Source organism: Schistocerca serialis, chromosome 2, assembly GCF_023864345.2.
Source record: "Schistocerca serialis cubense isolate TAMUIC-IGC-003099 chromosome 2, iqSchSeri2.2, whole genome shotgun sequence".
Taxonomy (NCBI): Eukaryota; Metazoa; Arthropoda; class Insecta; order Orthoptera; family Acrididae; genus Schistocerca; species Schistocerca serialis.
The window spans coordinates 515,011,383-515,030,894 of record NC_064639.1 but is presented as its reverse complement, the minus strand read 5'-3'; the positions used below and the strand labels follow the sequence as shown (position 1 = coordinate 515,030,894).

The 19,512-nt window shown below is 37.5% G+C and overlaps 1 protein-coding gene across 1 annotated transcript; it reads left to right on the top strand.

Annotated features, from left to right (window-relative positions):
* Positions 1 to 295: 295 nt before the first annotated feature.
* On the top strand, positions 296 to 1,534 carry LOC126455623 (mitochondrial coenzyme A diphosphatase NUDT8). The gene is made up of 2 exons (XM_050091387.1): positions 296 to 680; positions 812 to 1,534. The coding sequence occupies exons 1-2, from the start codon at positions 649 to 651 to the stop codon at positions 1,494 to 1,496; spliced, it is 717 nt and encodes a 238-aa protein (XP_049947344.1). The 5' UTR covers positions 296 to 648; the 3' UTR covers positions 1,497 to 1,534.
* The last annotated feature ends 17,978 nt before the right edge of the window (positions 1,535 to 19,512 follow it).

Here is a 19,512-nt window from a genome sequence, read left to right as displayed (position 1 = left end):
TGTGCGCACAAATACAAACACTAGACTGAGCAAACAGCTGTTTCGCGCCAGATTTGCGGCGATCTCCTGTCCACACGCTCCAACTTGTCTGCGCAGATGTGGTTTGAACCCACAGATTTGAGAGGTTTCGCTCAAACCTCCAACTTCCAGGTTTGCACACACCTCAGGTTGGTGCAAATCTTTTGTCCACACGCAACGATCTGTCTGCGCAGATGTGATGTGCGCAGAAAGATCGTTGCGTGTGGACGGGCCTTTCGTTTTCACGATCGCACCAAACTCAATAGTTTATTAGTTTAACATACGGCCGCTTGGCGCGCCGCTGGCGCAGCAGGCAACAAAATAGAGGCGAAGTGTTGCGACTGCTAAGTTAGCATTCAAAAGCGTAAATCATGGACAATATTTATTTATTTAGTTTCCTTTTCATTGGCTTCTAGAAACAATATTTATGGTGTATGGAATGCAGAAAGGTCTAACTTCTTGTTATGATGCTGTCGGAGCATCCTTGTCATTCAATCAGCTGATAAGTGGAACTTCGGACAACCCCCACCAACATAAACATTCCCAGTACGACGGTTATGATGTTTCAACTTGAAGTTTTGGCAAAGAATTATATTCCCTTTTTGTGTCTATGAGTATTAACTCTACGAGATGACTGTGTGCTTAAGATCAATTTCAGGAAGGTGAATACAATTTTTATCCTTTCTCTGTCTGCCCTTTGCAATACTTATTTGTATAAACAGTAACAGGATGTGTGTTATACCATAGCGTTATTCAGTAGATGAAAACTAATTAAACATGGTCTTTATTCCAGACAAGCTGTGCTCTTCATCACAAATGCACGTTGCCATGCCACATCAACACACAATTTGAGCGAGATAATTGCAAAGGCTATCTTCAACGAAGAAAACAGGAAGAAAGGCTTGGAGCGATTACAGCGTATGGGCCCATTGCGAACTAAGCAACATGTTCCCGCAAAGCAGGCAGCTGTGTTGGTACCATTTTGTATAGTAAATGAAGAAATTTCGTTGTTATATACGTTGCGATCAAGTACGTTGAAAAATTACAGTGGACAAGTTTCATTTCCTGGTGGCATGCAGGATGAGACAGACAGTGATCTAGAAGAGACGGCTTGTAGGGAGACGTGTGAAGAAATAGGATTACAGAAAAGCGACATAGAGATCTGGGGACATGGAAGTTTTGTTGGTACAAAAGACAATGAAGTAGTCGTTTGCCCGTATCTGGGTTACATAGGGCATGTGAATGTGAAAGACTTGGCAATAAATCGGACAGAAGTGGAATCTGTGTTTACAGTACCATTAAGACTGTTTTGTGATTCTAGTAATTGCGATTACATGGAATATCCAGGCGGGTACACCTTGCCTGTATTCTCTGGAGGAGAGCATAAAATATGGGGGATGACTGCAATTATTACACATACTGTATTGAAATCCCTTATACCTGATTTGTACAAAAACGAAGTTAAATTATTTCGTTAAAAGATGTTACCGCAGTGAAATAGAAAAAGTCAGTGATATGTTTTGTATTTATTTACTGCACCTACTTTGGGATCTCACACATTAGCCTTACCTATATCACACTTTGGTTGTCTTGTGCATGATAATTTGCAATGCTGCATTTGATGCTGTTATATGTGGTGCTAATAACGTAAATACCAAATTATTTTTAACAGTAGCCTGCATATAGTGTGAGAGATGAGTCACACTAAATATGAATGTTGATGAAATGAGGTGTCATTGTGGATGTTTGGCGTAAGTGTTATTCATTCATCTGCAGTGTTCAGTATATGTACACAGTAAATCAGAGCATTGATAGTTGCAATTTGCTAGTTCTTTCCACTGTTAGTATGTACTTCAGAATATATTGCTGCTCCACAATAGCAGTTTTTTTTAAAAAGTTGGTTGATAAGTTAGTAACGCACAAAAATTACTGCAATTTGTTACTTATTCCTGATACTGTGCTCACAAATGTTGTAAGGAGTTCGAGACTGTGTAAGTAGATGTAACTTAAGTATTACTGATTGATGATTTCAATAATAAAGGTAAATTCCCTTAATTTTGTGAAAAACAGAGGAGACAAAAAAGTATTTGGGAAAGGTTTCAAAATCAGATGTAAATTAACAACTGTTTCCTGTTGTAGTCGCCACCATGTGTGTCTGGATTTGGAATGTGAATAATTCTTTCTCCATTCATGAACAGTACGAGACTTTTTCCCTCTTTTGCTGGTTGAAGAAGCTTTTTTTTGGAAAAGCATGGTATTGCCACCTTTTGTTTGTGCGGCTGTATGCAAATTGAGGAAGTATCAGTCCCTTTTCGAGTGTTGTTTCCAGCTAGTTCTATATTAAAAGTTACTCAAAAACAATGAACAGTTTGTTTACTGACCTGTGACTGAATGTCAAATCAGTGCATGTTTTACTTATCGTACCAGTGAGAAATATGCGTACATGTTTGAATAGATACGGAAGTGTCGAAAGTCATTTGTTGTTGGTGTGAAATCAAATGCTGCATATTTCTTTAACACATGAACTGAAAATAAATCTTTAAGTTGCATCATTTTAGAAACTTTGTTAAAATTTGGTTGTGACCAAAGTGTTCCATATGATTTGAAAGTGCTTCCATGTCAAACTGGAAAAGATGATGATTTCTGAGATACATTCATAAGTTGAGGCGTTAATCTTCTGTTGTGCATTTGCATATTCCACCAACATTGCGAAAGGCAAATGATTATGAAGTGCATGGCATTGAACCCTAGTAGGATTTCTTACTGCTCCATTTGCAAATAACCTCAGGAAAAGCTGCTTTGATGCCTTTATGACCACTTAAATCTGATTTGGTGTTTGTTGTGTGTACAGTAGTGATCGTACAAGGCTTCAGTTTATTCCTAGGTTTTTCGTGTAGTATTGCTTCTTGAAACTTTGTGGACTTTAGCAGGATAGTTGTTGATGTCTGTAGTCAGGTGTTCACCGGAGAATATTTTTCTTTGATGCTTCCTCATTAGTCAAACAAATCTATGATCATTTGTGCCACCTGTCTTTTTCTATGTTAAATATTTTCTTTTAGTTCTATGTGTTAGGGGTTTTGCATACCCGAGCAATAATCTTAAGATGAGTCACGTGAGTGTTTTGTAAGTGTTCTTCATTGTAAACCGATTGTATTCTACCATTATCTTTCCAATGAAATGTAAGTAGCAGTACATGCTGTACTGACTGGCATTCAATTTCACATCCCCACAAACTGTTACACCAAAGTGTTTGTATAACTGGAATGATCTCAACTGTGAGTAGTTGATATTGTAGTCATAGGACTATGCATTTTTGCATTTCACCAGGTGCACAGTTTTACATCACTGAATATTTTTGCAAGATAGCTACTTATCATTGCACCACTTTCCATTGTTGTGTTATTGGCTTCATTTTTTCAAGTAATGTTTGAAGTAAAGAGTGCTGTAAATTAGCCATGGTTGACAGTATATTGTGAATGGTTTGGTGGGTAAATGTCAGACTATAGTTCAGTCCCCAGTTCTTCAGATTTTCACTGCCACTTCATGGGTGCAACTTTCTGAATGTGTGTGTGAAATGCCAAGTTGCACTGTTGTTTGGGACCCCATGTAGGTTATGTAACTGATTGAAGAAGTTAGTTCATAGTTTGAGAAAGAAAAGAGTTTACTATTTCCTACTGAATTGTGCATATTAAGAATGTGGTGTTGAAACCAAGCCTTTACAGCCAAGGTAAGTGTGCCAGAATGCCCGCATGGACAATGCCCTCCACAACTGCGACTTGTCCAATGTTGTCGGCTGTTCCTCCCATCTGCCTTATCACACGGCAAGGTAATATTGAAGACTGTAGTACCAACACATCACCTTTGACCCATGACATCATTAAGATGGTGGATACCCCATTTAAAGCTTATACAATTTGGTCACCATGGCATCACACACCTGAAAAGAAGGGACTGATAACACAGCAGTTTGGTCCATTTACTCCTCAGACCAACCAACCTGAAAAGACGCAAGCAACATACTAGCGGGACAAGAGCTTAGGTGCTCCCTTTTATTTTTATTTTATTTTATTTTTTGGAGGTGGCAAACAAAATATATGGCAGTCTTAATAATGAATATGTACCAAATCAAATAGTAATGGAAAAAATGAAACTGAAACCTCAGCAAACAAAATCTGGAAAAACAAGTATCAGAAATTTCAGTTGACATGTACAGCTCAAATGAAACCTATGATACTAACAAACCACACTTACCATAACTATTGTCAAAACCTAAACAGGCCAAAATGACCAGATCAACCTTCATGATACTACTATAAACTACTAAATAACAACTTCTACTACACACTCAAACCACAAAATCATAGAAACTAAGCAATATAGATAACCAATTCAAAGAAAATTATGTACATAAACAAACACACTACACTCCTTAAAATAAAGGGGGAAAAAAAACATAAAAACACCCAAAGACCGCTGATAAATCTAGGCTCTGTCAGTTTTATAAATTTTCTGTACTGCTGACACCTTACGCCATCTGCCATGAGGCTATGTAACTGTAGCAGCTATATAGGCAACTGTAGCAGCAATTAATGAATGACTGATAAAGTGTGTGGTAATATCCATACCTAGTACCAAATGAAAACAAAATAATTAAATTTCAAACCATTAACAACATCACAAATGAACAATTCCAAAACTGAAAACTAATCTGTGGCCTATTACTAATGACATTAAAATAATTCACTGACAAGACATCTAAACAAAACTCACAAAACACAGAGTAACATACACCACTTGTTTAACACCATGCTAACATCATTCCCAAACAGTATATAAACATCCCCTGCTAGTGATTGCCACCATTTACTTCAACAAACTCTCTGCAGACACAATCTGTTTCAAAGACACAGAACCAAAAAGACATCAAACAACACAGTTATGTCACAGGTCAAAACTGACAATTGGTACAGCAAACCTCAATTGATCCCATGGCCATGTACTGAGCGGTGTCTGTTTGTGGGTAAAGGTCTGTGGAAGCAAGTAATCTGCTGATGGAACAGCAGACCATACTATGGACTCATCGCCAACATACAAGCAGTAACCTCTGAACAGACTGTCTGTCACACGGGTCTACAAACTGATTGATCTGTGAATGGTTGCCTTAATGCTCAAGAACAGTTTATTGGTACAGTGTGGTTTTTATATCTTCATAAATTAAAGCATTTCATCCAACACTAATCAAGTCTAGAAGTATACCTGTTTTGCAGTTGATCATTTGTTTTGTGTAGCTCTGTAGTTGAGTAGCAAGTTACATAAATAAGCAATGACCTAGACTGTGTACTAAAAATGTTAAATTAGACACTCTGCATTGAAGCAGGCTGAATAATCAAAATTATGTTGGCAAATAAGTGTGGTAGTTTGTATTCTATTTTATTTTACACGTCTAGTTCTGTAGGACCAAATTGAAAAGCAAATCTCCAAGGTCATGGGACATGTTAGTACATAAAACTACAACATAACACTAATAACGGACAAAATAAAATGTTTGTGAACCCAAAAAAGACAACCCCTAAGTTTATGTAAATGCAATCAACAATATAACACAGGAATCAGGTTAATTTTTCAGGGAAATTCTTGACTGAATAGGAGTGACCTATGAGGAAATTGTTCAGTTTTGATTTGAAAGTGCATGGATTACTGCTAAGATTTTTGAATTTTTGTGGAAGTTTATTGAAAATGGATGCAGCAAAATACTGCACACCTTTCTGCACAAGAGTTAAGGAAGTGCAGTCCAAATGCAGATTAGATTTCTGCCTAATATTAACTGAATAAAAGCTGCTAATTCATGGGAATAAGCTGATATCATTAACAAGAAATGACAATAAAGTATATATATATATATATATATATATATATATATATATATAAAATAAATTTGAACTGTTCCGTTTCACTGATCATATGCCCATTCTGTGAAATTAAAACAGTGGGTTTTGTTGAATTGTGTGTTAAAAACTAAGAAAACTGAGTCTTACTGTGGTTAGTGTTAGTTTATTTTCTACAAGCCATGGACTTACATCATGAACTGCACTATTTGAAACAGAGCCAATGTTGCACACAATATATTTTATCACCAAGCTAGTGTCATCAGCAAACAGAATGTTTTAGAATTATCTGTAATACTAGAGGGCATATCATTTATGTACACAAGGAGCAGGTGTGGCCCCAGCACTGATCCTTGCCCCTTCCTGCCCCCCCCCCCTCCCCGCCCCTCCCATTTGACCGTGCCCCAGTCAGACATCATGTCACAGCCATTCTCAACAATGTGAATAATGACCTTTTGCTGTCTGTTGTTAAAGTAAGAGGTGAACCGATTGTAAGCTCCTACCTGTATTCCATAACGGCCCACCTTCTGGAGCAATATTTTGTGATAACATAATCAAATGATTCAGTTAAATCAAAAAAGATGCCTAGTGTTCAAAACTTTTTATTTAATCCATCCAGTACCTCTCAGAGAAAAGAGAATATAGCATTTTCAGTTTTTAAACCACTTCTAAAGCTGAACTGTAAATTTGATAGCAAATTATGTGTAATAGAATGATCAGTTATCCTTAAATATACAGCCTTTTCAATAACTTTAGCAAACACTGATGGCATAGAAATACGTCTAAGATTGTCTACGTTATCCATTTCTCCCTTTTTATAAAGCGGCTTTACTACTGAGTACGTTAACTGCTCAGGAAACTGACCCTTCTTAAGGGAAAAATTACAAATATGACTAAGTACAGAGCTAACAAGTGCAGCACAGTACTTTAATATTCTGCTAGCCAGTCCATCATATCCACGAGAGTCCTTAGTCTTCAGTGATATAATTATTGACTCATTCTTCTCCTTGTCAGTATCACAGAGGAGTATTTCAGACTTCAATCCCAGAAAGGCATTTTCCAGGAGAGCTGTGTGTTTCACTGTATAAACTAAGCTTTTATGTAATTCACCAGCAATGCTCAGAAAATGATTGTTAAATACAGTACATATATACGACTTATCACTAACAGAAATATTTTAACTATGAACTGACTATATTGTCAACCTTGTGCTGCTGACCAGACACTTCTTTCACAACTGGCTGTATGATTTTAAGTTTATCCTGTTAATTAGCTACTCTATTTGCATACCACATACATGTGAAAAATACATTCTCCACTGTTTTTAGCTTGATTTAATGAGAAGCCAGAGTGTACATAAGTGTAATGTTCGTGAAACTGTGTGGAAGTCGTTGGACAGTTTTCTTTTAGCAACTGTCTTTGACAATAAAATTGTAGTCAAAGTGTTAAGGATTCTTCACCTCTATTATGAGTCATAAAACACATGGGTACTGATGTGAAATAGTAATTTAGGTTTCCCTATAATTTTTCAGCAGCTGAAGTGAGCATTTGAAATATCTTATTTTGAGAATGAACATATATAAGAGTAGTGTTATGACTATGGAACAGACACTTGTTCTACTCTCCTGGTACAAGTATGGAAGAGAATGACCATGATCATGAAACTGGTCAGTAATTTAACAGTAAATCAGAAGAGTAATTATAAATTTTAACAGTCATTCAGTGAGATAATTGTCTTTTATACACAGCATGAACCAAACTCCACTGACAAGCTTTCAGAGATTGTTCAGGGATACCTTATGAGTATTTTACTATGAGAAATACCTGATATTGTATGGCACTTGACAGATTAATAATGTACTTCTGATTTACTTGGTTTTTCTACTGCAGTCATCCTTTTTCTATAAAAATACCTTCACAACACTGAAGAAGCACGTAATTTGCATTAACCAAAACATGCAATAAACAACACAAAGTAATGTAAAAAGCCTCAGATGCAAAAGTACTGTGATGAGGTTGTTGTTGGTGTGTGAACAGCTGAGCATGGTGTCGCACTGCTGTCACATTGCATTCAGTGAACCCATACATGGGGAGCATAATGGCCAACTCTCTTTATCAACAAACATGTCCAAAGTACTGCTGTGTATCACTGTTAAAGCACAAATAACACTGCTGGAAAACAAAAACCCTAGACACCGAGCGAGGTGGCGCAGTGGTTAGACACTGGACTCGCATTCGGGAGGACGACGGTTCAATCCCGCGTCCGGCCATCCTGATTTAGGTTTTCCGTGATTTCCCTAAATCGCTCCAGGCAAATGCCGGGATGGTTCCTTTGAAAGGGCATGGCCGACTTCCTTCCCCATCCTTCCCTAATCCGATGAGACCGATGACCTCGCTGTCTGGTCTCATTTCCCCAAACAACCCAACCCAACCCCATATGGGCTTCACAACGCATGACGTGTCCTTCCCACTTCAGTCCCCTCTCCCTAATAACAGCCAGCCAAAAACCCTAGACAGAACCAAGCTGAACTGAATGCAAACCTGAGGGCAGTGATTTAATGAGGGTATTACAGTACTATTGTCAACAGCAGGTACCATGAGAGAATGAAAACATGACACACAGTGCATATCAACAACGTTTTCACAATCTGCACTATTTTCAGTGCAATGTGGATACAAAGCCAACTGAGGCAAGAAACCAAGTGAAATGCAATGACTCCATAATGAGCTACCAGAGACCATACAAAAGTACTTGGAAGGTATCTCTGAGCAACATCTGTAAGTTTGTCAGTTGAGTTCTTGTTATCGCTGTAGAGGAATGTATGACTGCATTAGAAGAAAAGTGTCAACCATAGGAAATCAATTAATTTTGATAGATATAAAGACTATTTTGTTATATTGTGTGTATCTTCTGCAGTAGCAAAAGGAGCCTGTAATTCTAGTTTCAAAATTAGCTAAATTTTTTACTTATAGAGGAATTGGTTAGTATATTTGTTTTTTAAAGATTTCCATGCATGCAACATTTGTTTCTCCCTCCCTCACTGAAGAAGCAAAGAAGCCAGTCTCATATGTTGACTATATCCTTTCTTACATGTAAACAGAATTAAACTGAATTTTAAGTTTCTACACATTTTATCCAAAATGTGTTGATCATTTTGAGTGAGTAAAAGTCAAATTTGTTATCAAGTGAGGTGTTCAAGTGGGTAAGACATTGGGCTTGAGCTCATGAAGGATGGAGTTCTGGTCATCATTCAGCCTTCCTGTTTTCCCATGTTTTACATGGGGCAACTATGGTATGGTTTGCCATAAAACAATGTACAGGTTGCTGATTTCCTTCTCTCTAGGTTTTCAGTTGGGTCACTGATCCATCCATTCATCACGTTTTCTCAATCCCATCAACAAAAGAAGCATCCAGGGACTTGAAATATTTAAAGACAAATGGAGAAATACCTATCAGGCATATGAGATCATCTGGAAGATGTAGATATACTTCCAGTTAAAACATGAAGACCTATTAAGCACTATTATGCATATCTGAAATGTTAAAATGACCGTTGACTCTCAGTACAGATGCCATGGTTGAATTTGAAATATTTATTTCAGGTTCCAACAGGAGGGAAACAGAAGAGTGAAGGTGCTTCAATGAACAATTGACAGTGATATCTGTTTTACACAACATACAAATCACCCACTTTGTTTAATTTGTGAAACAAGTATACGTAATGTGAAGGAATGCAATATTTGAAGACACATTATGAATGATGTTTTTTATATGAATCAATGTTGATCTCTTATTGGTGGTGCTTGCCAGACTAACATTTAATCCTTGAAGGTGATTCTGAGGTTGCAAAAAATCTTTAGAATGGAAATAAACGATCACATTGATACTATGCGAAACAGTAACGGTACTGTTAAGATAATAGGCACCAATGGTTAGCTGTACACTGATACAAAATTTGTGAAACCTGTATCAAAGACAATACTGAGGAGATGTCTTAAGAAAAGTTATCAGCAATCAAACCTGTTTGTTTGTCTGCAGGGTCACTGATGGGAAGAACAGAGGATACAAGTCACAAATTGAAATCTATGCTTAGAGAAAATGGTATGGACGAGAATAAAGGTGTTTGTGATACTGCATAAGTGGCTTTTTTTTTAATCAAAGGTGTTGACAAATAAGAAGCAAATAAGAAAGCTAACTTAATAAGTTTGGCTATAAATGTCGTGAATTTTGTAAGAAGTCAACTTAGGTCATCAACATTTTCAAGAGCTTTTGGGTGACATGTAGTATGAGTTTGTTCACAACATCTAGAATAAGGACCATGAAGTTCAGAACTGACTGAAGCCAACAGTAGTTGGTAGATTCCAGATCATGTGTGTTTTGTGACTGGCCGCTGCCAACATTGGTGATCTAACTATACAGTACCTGTGTGTACAACAGTTTTTACACAGTGACTGTCATGCCCTGCCGAATAACTAAGAACATGCGTAGTGCCAGAACTGTGTGAAGAAAGCAGAGCTTGTTCCTGCCTATGTGCTGGACTTCAGTAAGGACACTTCACTGAAAACTTAGTCAGGATAGACTTGTATTTTGTTAGTGGTCCTGTGAATCATGATTTGATATGTAATTTGAACATACTATAATGGCACTAGTCAGTTTTGAGACATTGAATATGATTTATACGTACCATGAATCTGAAATGATAATCCAAAACATGTTGCATAAGGTGAGAAAAAAACAAAATATAGTTAAAAATGTGTGATCAAATTCACTAATTTTTATGGCACCTCAAAAGTTGGGAACATAACAGCAGTGGTCAAGCAAGTGCTGTTTCAGATGTCATTTTAAATATACATAAATTTGGTACCTGTTTCACATGGAATCATAAAGGTGGTATGATATACTCATCCTCTGCAAGTGTTTGTACTTACTGTATGACAAGCAGATTATGTTCCTGCCTAGCATCATAAGAGTGAAAATCGGAGTCATCAATGAAGAGATTTTCTTCTTTTAATGTACTTCCTTTCATTGAGGTATATTAGAGCTAGTGTGTGATATTACATGCATTTGCTGCCTTCCTTCTAATTGTGCAGTTTAATACACCTACCGTATTTACTCGAATCTAAGCCGCACTTTCTTTCCGGTTTTTGTAATCCAAAAAAGCGCCTGCAGCTTAGAATCGAGTGCAAAGCAAGCGGAAGTTCTGAAAAATGTTGGTAGGTGCCGCCACAACTAACTTATGTAGCGCTACACAGGCATGCTTTGTGGGCACAAAAATAAATACTTGCGCCAAAACTTCTGCATCAGTAAATAAATTTAAAAAAAGGTAGAAGACGAGCTTTTTTTCTCCGCCCCGAGTTTCGACCACTGCATTTTCATACATTATCCAACGAAGTAAATACAAATTCCGTATTGTTCATCTTCGAATGTAGCAGAACTTCAATGTACTACGAAAATCCGACTGGCAAGACTGTTAGGGATGTTTGTCAATATGGCCAACTCTACGTTCCGAGTTTTTTCCTACCTGTGAAAGAGATGGTTGCTAATAGGAACCTGATGAAATGTGAATCACATGCAGTATTCTCTTCACCATAAGAATAATACGAATATAAACGTTTTGCCATGTATTCTTTCGTGTTTGCTGCTATCTCATTTAAATCCTGACTGCCTAATAAACTACGAAACTAGAGTGAGACAACTGCAAACGCGGAAGAATATACGTATCGTGTCTTGTTTATATTCGTATTATTCTTATGCCGAATAGTGATACAGTCAGAAATGAAGCACGGCAACTGACTAGAATGTAAGATGACAAATTTCTGTGCAGAATTTGATGTACTAAAGAAGCGGCCGCAAAGATTTTCAAACGGAGAAAAATTTTCGCTAAACTTTCGTTCAGAACATGTTCTATCATACGCAGTCTATTATTTGGTTCTTGTTGATCATTATCAAATAAAGCAGCAGTGTAAGTAACAACAAATAGCAGTCTCTTGCCATTGTTTCGCTAATGAGACGATTCCTCTTTTTTTTTAAGCGGCGGTAGCACAAAAGCAAGTAACGCCGCGAGCGGCGACAGGCCGTAAACACGCACTATCAAAATGCGACAAACAATGCATGACACAGTACAGTAATGCATTTTCAGCTTAGAGTGACGTAAACACCTATAACAAAGAAAACGGCACTTATCAGATCAAAGCAAAATAAGCAATCGATTCAAACCAGACGATGCACGTGAAAAAGGAAGGGTATCCGTATAAGTACGGACTGAGCGCCTGACGCATAACAATGGCTACCTGGTAAAGCTTAATTGCTAAGCTTACGACTCGAACCAAACTACTGTAGCTGTATCGTCTTTCATTCGACCTAAATTGTGTCTCATATTACAATGGACCAACTTTGTTTCGATGTGGAGGTGCGGCCTAAAACTTTTCCCTCCCCTTGAATTCCGAGTCTCAAATTTCAGGTGCGGCTTAGATTCAGGATTTTTTTTTTTCCTTTATTTCGAGTCTCATTTTTCAGGTGCGGCTTAGATTCGAGTGCGGCTTAGATTCGAGTAAATACGGTAAATATTGGGATGCCATATAACAAGCTATTCTTACCACATCAGAATTAGGCTAAACATACCCTTGAGGCTAGTGATATTAATTAATTTTGATAAAAATTTGATCTATCATTTTGTGTGTGTTGTGAGGGCAAATTAGAGATACCAAATACGCAATAATGATGCCCCAGTATAAAGGTATTATCTATAATCTTTGGTTGTCACACTTGCAGTTAATTCAGATGTTAGAAATTTTTGCTACGTTGTAAGGGGGCTCTTTGTGCTAAGTTTGAAATGTCTTTCATATATGAATACACCACACAGGTACCAAAAAAGCAATTCTGCCTGTTGGAAGAAATCACTGTTTGGCAGTCTAACATAATTGAACAGTATGCCCAAAACTGTGCAGATGAGCACAGGTGGATTGGCTATGACAGATAGTGACCTCTGTACTGTCAGCTTTTTTCTTTGAAACCCAAGATGTTAAGTAAGTGCCATAGGAAGAGCCCTGCTTCAGTGGGACCCGAGCTGTTATGCCTTCAATACACGTATCTTTGGCTGATACAGTCAGCCTCCAGACCAGATGGTCCCATCACTTAGGTGCCACGTTGAGGTAGTTTAACTGAATGCTCTAGGCACTAGAAGGGTCAATAAAAGATTTCTGATTAATCAGAGAAGTTGATAAATGTTTCTGGTGCTTGCTAGTTGCAGTAATCATTATCATCCAGAATTACGATGGCATCTCATAATTGCGATTGCTTTCACAACCATCAATATTTCTACGCTGCCACTGAGGTAATCTGTCTTGCTCACCTGGTATGTGCCATTACTGGATATTCTCTCTCTTGCTTATGCTCAGTTACGTGTTTTCTATTTTAATTTTGTGTACTCTGATTACTTATGTGTGTGGTTTTTCTTGATTGACTGAGTGCTGTCTACGTTCTTGTATCCAGGCACTTTTGCCAACTATTTCAGTACTTTTTTATCTTCTTGAATTCTGTTAATATATTTGTGGACATTTTTATAAAAAATACATATGTAAATGAGTAGTCTCTTATTTGAGTAGTGCTAACCTCTTACGTCATTTAGCTGTCCACTGTAATTTTGATGGCAGTATTGAATCAACCCTGTAGCAGAAGATGAATTTAATGCTGTAGGCATGAACAGGGCAGGAAGTGGGGAGGTGGGTGCTTGTTCCCAAGCCACATACCTAGGATCAAAGATTCACCTTCTCACAACCTACAAGGGTCATCCAGAAACTTATGTACCACATTTTTTCCCCAGCCAACAACAACGCCATGAATGTGAAATTTTAGGTATGCATTATTTGAAGTTTTCAGAGTTTGAGGTGCTCTTCATAGAGAAGCTGCATTCAACAGAAGTACTGTTAGTTGCTGGGCAAAGAGGGTGAGGCTGTTATGAGAAGGCAGCTTGGCAGAGCTCCAAAATTTGCAGCATTCAGGGAGGCATCCCATGGCAGTCATACACATGTGTTCAATAAATAATTGATGAAGAAAAATATTTGGTGCATTACTTTCAGGGCAATCTTCCTAGGTTTTACCATGACAGGGTCTTACACCTTGATGAGATCCTAACTGAATTTCTATAGCTCGGCAGGCTGCCCAGCTGATGCCTTTGTTCACTGTCCATTCGCCCAGCAAATGACAAGCAGGAAACAGATTCTTGTCCACTTGTCCATCCTCCTGAGAAGTGACCAAAACCTGCAAAGGTGGGTGCAGCCATTATTCTTTTGATTCTGTACGATCAAACTTCAAATATTGAATGATAGATACTTTAACTGAGGAGGCAGTCAGTAGAATGGCAAGAGATGGTGTTGAAAGCTGCAGTACCATCTGAGAACATTGGTGGCCTTGTAGAGGAGGACAGTGAGGGGTGCTGAGATGATAGTCTACCAATTGAGACCTGGCAGGTCTGCTGTTGTGGCCTGAAACCGATGGGCCATTAAGTCTGATTACATTGTGGGTATTCATCTCGTGGTCAAGCCACAGGGAGTAGATGTTGCACAAAAAGACACAACTAGCACTTGCCAATGAACTGAAGTTAAATGAGATGACATGGAGCCACCACCTGCAGCTGCTGCACACTACAAACCAATGACAGCCCTCATCAGAGAAAGTGCAGAATCTCAATGGGGGCTTACCATCGAAGTACCTCTCAGCATTCTATTAATCTTCAAATGCAATTGGCTGGTTACAGGTTGGGAATGGTTGGCATGGCAGATTTAATGTTAATGGGGCTAAACAGTAAAATGGATAAGCAGGTGGAAGAACCCAAGAAAGGGAGCGAGGAAACTAAAAGTCAAATGCTGATGGTTTTAACAAAAGTGATTGCTTGAACTCACAATTAGATCAACGGGAAATTGCTTTTGCTTTACTGGCCAATCAGTTGGGGGTGTCCATGGTCAAATTACTGAACAAAGGGAAAAGTTGAAGTCAGTGGACACTGAGTTAACTCCTCTAACTAGTCACTTTGACACCCACCTTGCATCACAAGAAGTAGACCCCAAGAGTTTTGTTCCTTCAGTAGTAATCAGTGGAAATGAAAAGATTGTTGAATGTCAGAAGGTTAGCATGTCCATAGACAGGTGAGTTACTGCATGCAGCTCTGATCTGAGAGGACAGATAACTGTTTTCAGAGGACTAATTAATTTTATCACTGAATTGTATATTGCACCAAATGTCATTTAGAAAAATCAACTGTATTCAAAGGGACATACAAAATACTCTAAAATAAACTTTTGAAAATTCTGTCGATGTGTGCCAAGAAGAGATACCAAAACAAGTATCGGACTTAAAATTATTGGTTGTTATTGCCGATGAAATCTGTAAAATTTAAAATATATTTCAGATCTCCATTTTGTACCATGTGTGTAAGAGGCAAAGCAATAAAAGGTTCTGGAATTTCCTGTGTACTTCAAAACATGATGCACAGATATTAGTTGCATGTTTACAGGAAGACTTAGGGCTGGTTTTACAAACTTGGGATAACAGCTGGTTAACCTCTTTTCTCAAAATGGCATAGGAAACACATTTACTAGCATGGAATATTGCCTAATTGGAGTATAAACTCAGGGTAAAAACAAAAAACACTGTCTGACGAGGCCCAAGACCCAACGGTACTGACCGGCCGGCATGTCTTCCGCAGCTCTTAGACATCACCAGATTTGGATACAGATGGGCTTGTGGTCAACACACCACTCTCCTGGCCGTTGTCAGTGTTCGTGACTGGTGCCACTACTTCTTAATCAAGTAACTCCTCAATTGGGCTCACAAGGACTGAGTGCACACCGCTTGCCAACAGAACTCGGCAGACCCAGACAGTGACCCATCCAAGTGCCAGCCAATCCTGACAGTGCTTAACTTTGGTGATCTGAATTGGAAAACTTGGCATAAGTTAACCAGTAATTCTGGGATGGGTTACAGTGCTTATCTGGAAAATAAGTTTGATGAGTAGTGAGAAATAGCTAGACATTAGTGACGAGGTTTTACAGAACTGTTAGTCAGAATGGGGGGAGATAAGAAAGTGAGATGTTGGCAAAATTATTTTGTAGGAACATCAACTCAGAATGTATAATTAGAATGTGGCTGTTGAAGGAAGCCGAACTCAGCCTTTCAAGCTTGTAAATCAAAAACTGCATAATATGAATAAAAGTGGATCAGTACCTGTGTTTCAACATAATTTTGTGGTTTCCTGTACAGCTCAACACTGTTAGAATAACATTCTCTTATTTAGTGGAAGTACGAGGGTTATTCCAAAAGTAAGGTCCGGTTATAAAAAAAAAATCAAAACTAAAATGTTTTTTCAAAACGATTGTTTTATTTACAAGGGTTATTCCAAAAGTAAGGTCCGGTTATAAAAAAAAAATCAAAACTAAAATGTTTTTTCAAAACAATTGTTTTATTTACATTCCTTACATCTTTATCTATTTTTCTACATAACTTCCATACTTATTTAAACATTTGTCACATCATTCAACAAGCTTTTGAATGCCCATGTTATAGAAATCGGCCGCCTGTGACGATAACCAGTCCTTAACTGCTTCTTTCACTTCATCATCTGTGTCGAAGCGCTTGCCGCCGAGAAACTCCTTTAAGTAACGGAACAGGTGGAAATCACTTGGCGCCAGGTCCGGACTGTAAGGAGGATGGTCCATCTGTTCCCATCCAAATTTCTTGATCAGAGCTTGCGTTTCATTTGCAGTGTGGGGTCTGGCATTGTCATGCAACAACAAGATTCCAGACGACAAAAGACCACGTCGCTTATTCTGGATTGCACGTCGAAGTTTAGTCAGGGTAGCGCAGTAGGCGGCTTTATTAATCGTTGTTCCTCTCTCCATAAAGTCGACTAACAATACTCCACGTTGTAATGGTCGCCTAGTCGTTGATATAGCTAATTGCTGTAATCGCACTATTTCACTCCCATTTACGGAGCTTGTTAGCACTTGATGTTAGGTTGGCACCATTAAAATGCGTTGTAGTAATCGCTGCTGCTTGCTGGATCGCTGCTGTGTCTCGATGCTGATGCTGGCTCTAAATCTGGTTGTCTAGGGTTAAAAACATGAGGTCCCGTGTTTTTTATGTGCTTTTGATGATAAAGAACGAGCGAAACCAACAAATATGTAACCTTCATATATTTATTACTCTGGTGGCCATCTTAATTACACTGTCCACCAAAGACCATGACACAACACAAAGTAGTACTTCCTTTACATGATCTTTGCATTGTTTATCCACCTCAGACAATAACACACAAACACACTTTACCAAAGTGACATTCCGACTGCCTCTTCGACCCCTCTTGCTGCTTGTATTTATAACATTGTCAAAGAACTACTAAAAAGAGATATAGTTTATAAGTCACATGTACATCTGTTATCATAATTTGTGCAGATAAGTTATTAATTTGCATCGAGTGACATAATTTAACATGTTATGAAAATGACAGACAGATTTGTTGACTTGACAGAATAATTCTCTGTTACAAAAAGGCCATTTTTTAGAAGTTTGTCAATTGACTTCTCTAATTTGCATAAATAAGTAAGTAACATGAATTATTAAGAATTACATTGGTTTTCGTCTAAAATAGGATTGATTACGTGAATACTGAGTGAAAACACTCCTAGTGAACAAATAGGTTTCACTGGGTGATTTTTATTTAAGGAGATCCAAAATACCTAAGTTGGCTACTATTTTTCGTACTTCATATTAATTATTTAAGATAAACTTAGTGTTTTTACATGATGACATTTGCTGTATCAGTGATCAAGTGATATTAACTTTTGTGTGGGTCAGTTATTCAGTATGATTTAATGGGTTGACTGTTTATGGAGACATGTTGTGCAATCATTGTTAACATACGCAATAACTTTTCTATAATCATAAATACTCGTTAAACTGGTTGAATTTGGAGGGTATCACATACTTCGGTAAAGTAAAGCCTTTAATATGTTCTATTACAATACCCCCCTCGGGTAATATCATTTACAGAATGTTAATGATATTAGCCGACTAGGACAAATGTGTCAAATGCTTAAAATTTGGAAAAGTACTACTTTAATAATTTTTTTTTTGTTTTACTATGCATAATGTGTATGTATACCATGACCGTTACACCGTTTCAAAATGACTTTTTCCTGCAAATATTTTAGTTATGTTCTTTCAAATGCACTTTGTGTTATGGCTCTCAGTAAGACAGCATAATAAAAATATTTAGTAATATATGAAAGTAAAAAAAAAACTTAATCTTTGCTCCCAGTGAGCCACATGGAAAATGATCAAAAACAGACACAAATATATCACATGCGATCTTAAGATATATAAAAAAATATATGTAAATTATTTCAAAGCCAGCTCTCATTGAGTCACAGAATAATCAAGATAATAGAAGGAACATAAATATATTACATAGATGGACAGGTCAGATGTCCATAGGAAAATATTGCAACTGTCTGCTCTCTTTGAGCCACATAAAGGAAATGAAAACAAAAAACATAATTAGAAGTATGGACATGATATATAAACACAAACACTAGAGAAGTCACATGTATGAATATAATATGCATTTTAAAAAAAAGAAAATATTTAAAAAACTTGTCTCCCATTGAGACAGTCAAGATAGTACAAGAACATATTAATACTAAAATTGGACACTTAAATTGGTCACAACATAACACAAACATCAAACTTGGTGAACATCTGATTAGCTGTAGAAAATTGTACACAAATCTTATGCTTAAGAAAATAGTAACAAAATGATGGGTCTTGCACAACAATTTTTACATTGTCTTTTATATTTGGTGCAAGTATGTCCCATATTCAACAATACAAACAGAAAGTAATAAATGTTTGTCACCTCTTTGGGTGCATGTTTAAACTTGCCCCTTGCAAGTAAAGAAGATGTCTCCAAATTTAATATTCAATAGTGACAATAAAAATATAAAAACATTGTCTCAGAGATCTGGAACTTTTCCAGGGTCTGTAGGATGAGTGGTAGTTGCTATTTGACACACCCAGTAAAAATCTTTGCTGATAAAATGCTTTACGGAAAATGGGTAAGTAACTGTATTCAAACAGGGAAATGTGCTTAATCATGTTTATATGGTTTCAATTCAGTGATGTTTCTTAATCCAAATAACCTTCTTGATCTGGGAAAGATAAGTCTATATGCATTAGGATGTGGGCTTTCTTTTATTTCAAATGGACCAATGTAAATATCAAAAAACTTTTTAAGTTCGGCTGACAATAATTTTGATTTCTCTTGTGTCTTGACGAGTACAAGGTCCCCTGGTTTGAACTGTGTAGCTTTTCCTTTGGCTGCATGTCGCCTTTTTCTCAATTCCCCTTGTTTTTTCATGGTTTCCCGTACACAGTCTTCTCTTTCTTGTGGCGACATAATTTTGCAAGGTGGATACTCTATGTTTTCAGTGAAGAAACTAGCAGGGTATTGGTTGTACATTATTTCGTGTGGGGAAAACCCAGTGGAAGAGTGCTGTAAGCTGTTCATTATTTCTTCAAAACTATTTATGTACTCTAACCAATTAGTGTGGTTCT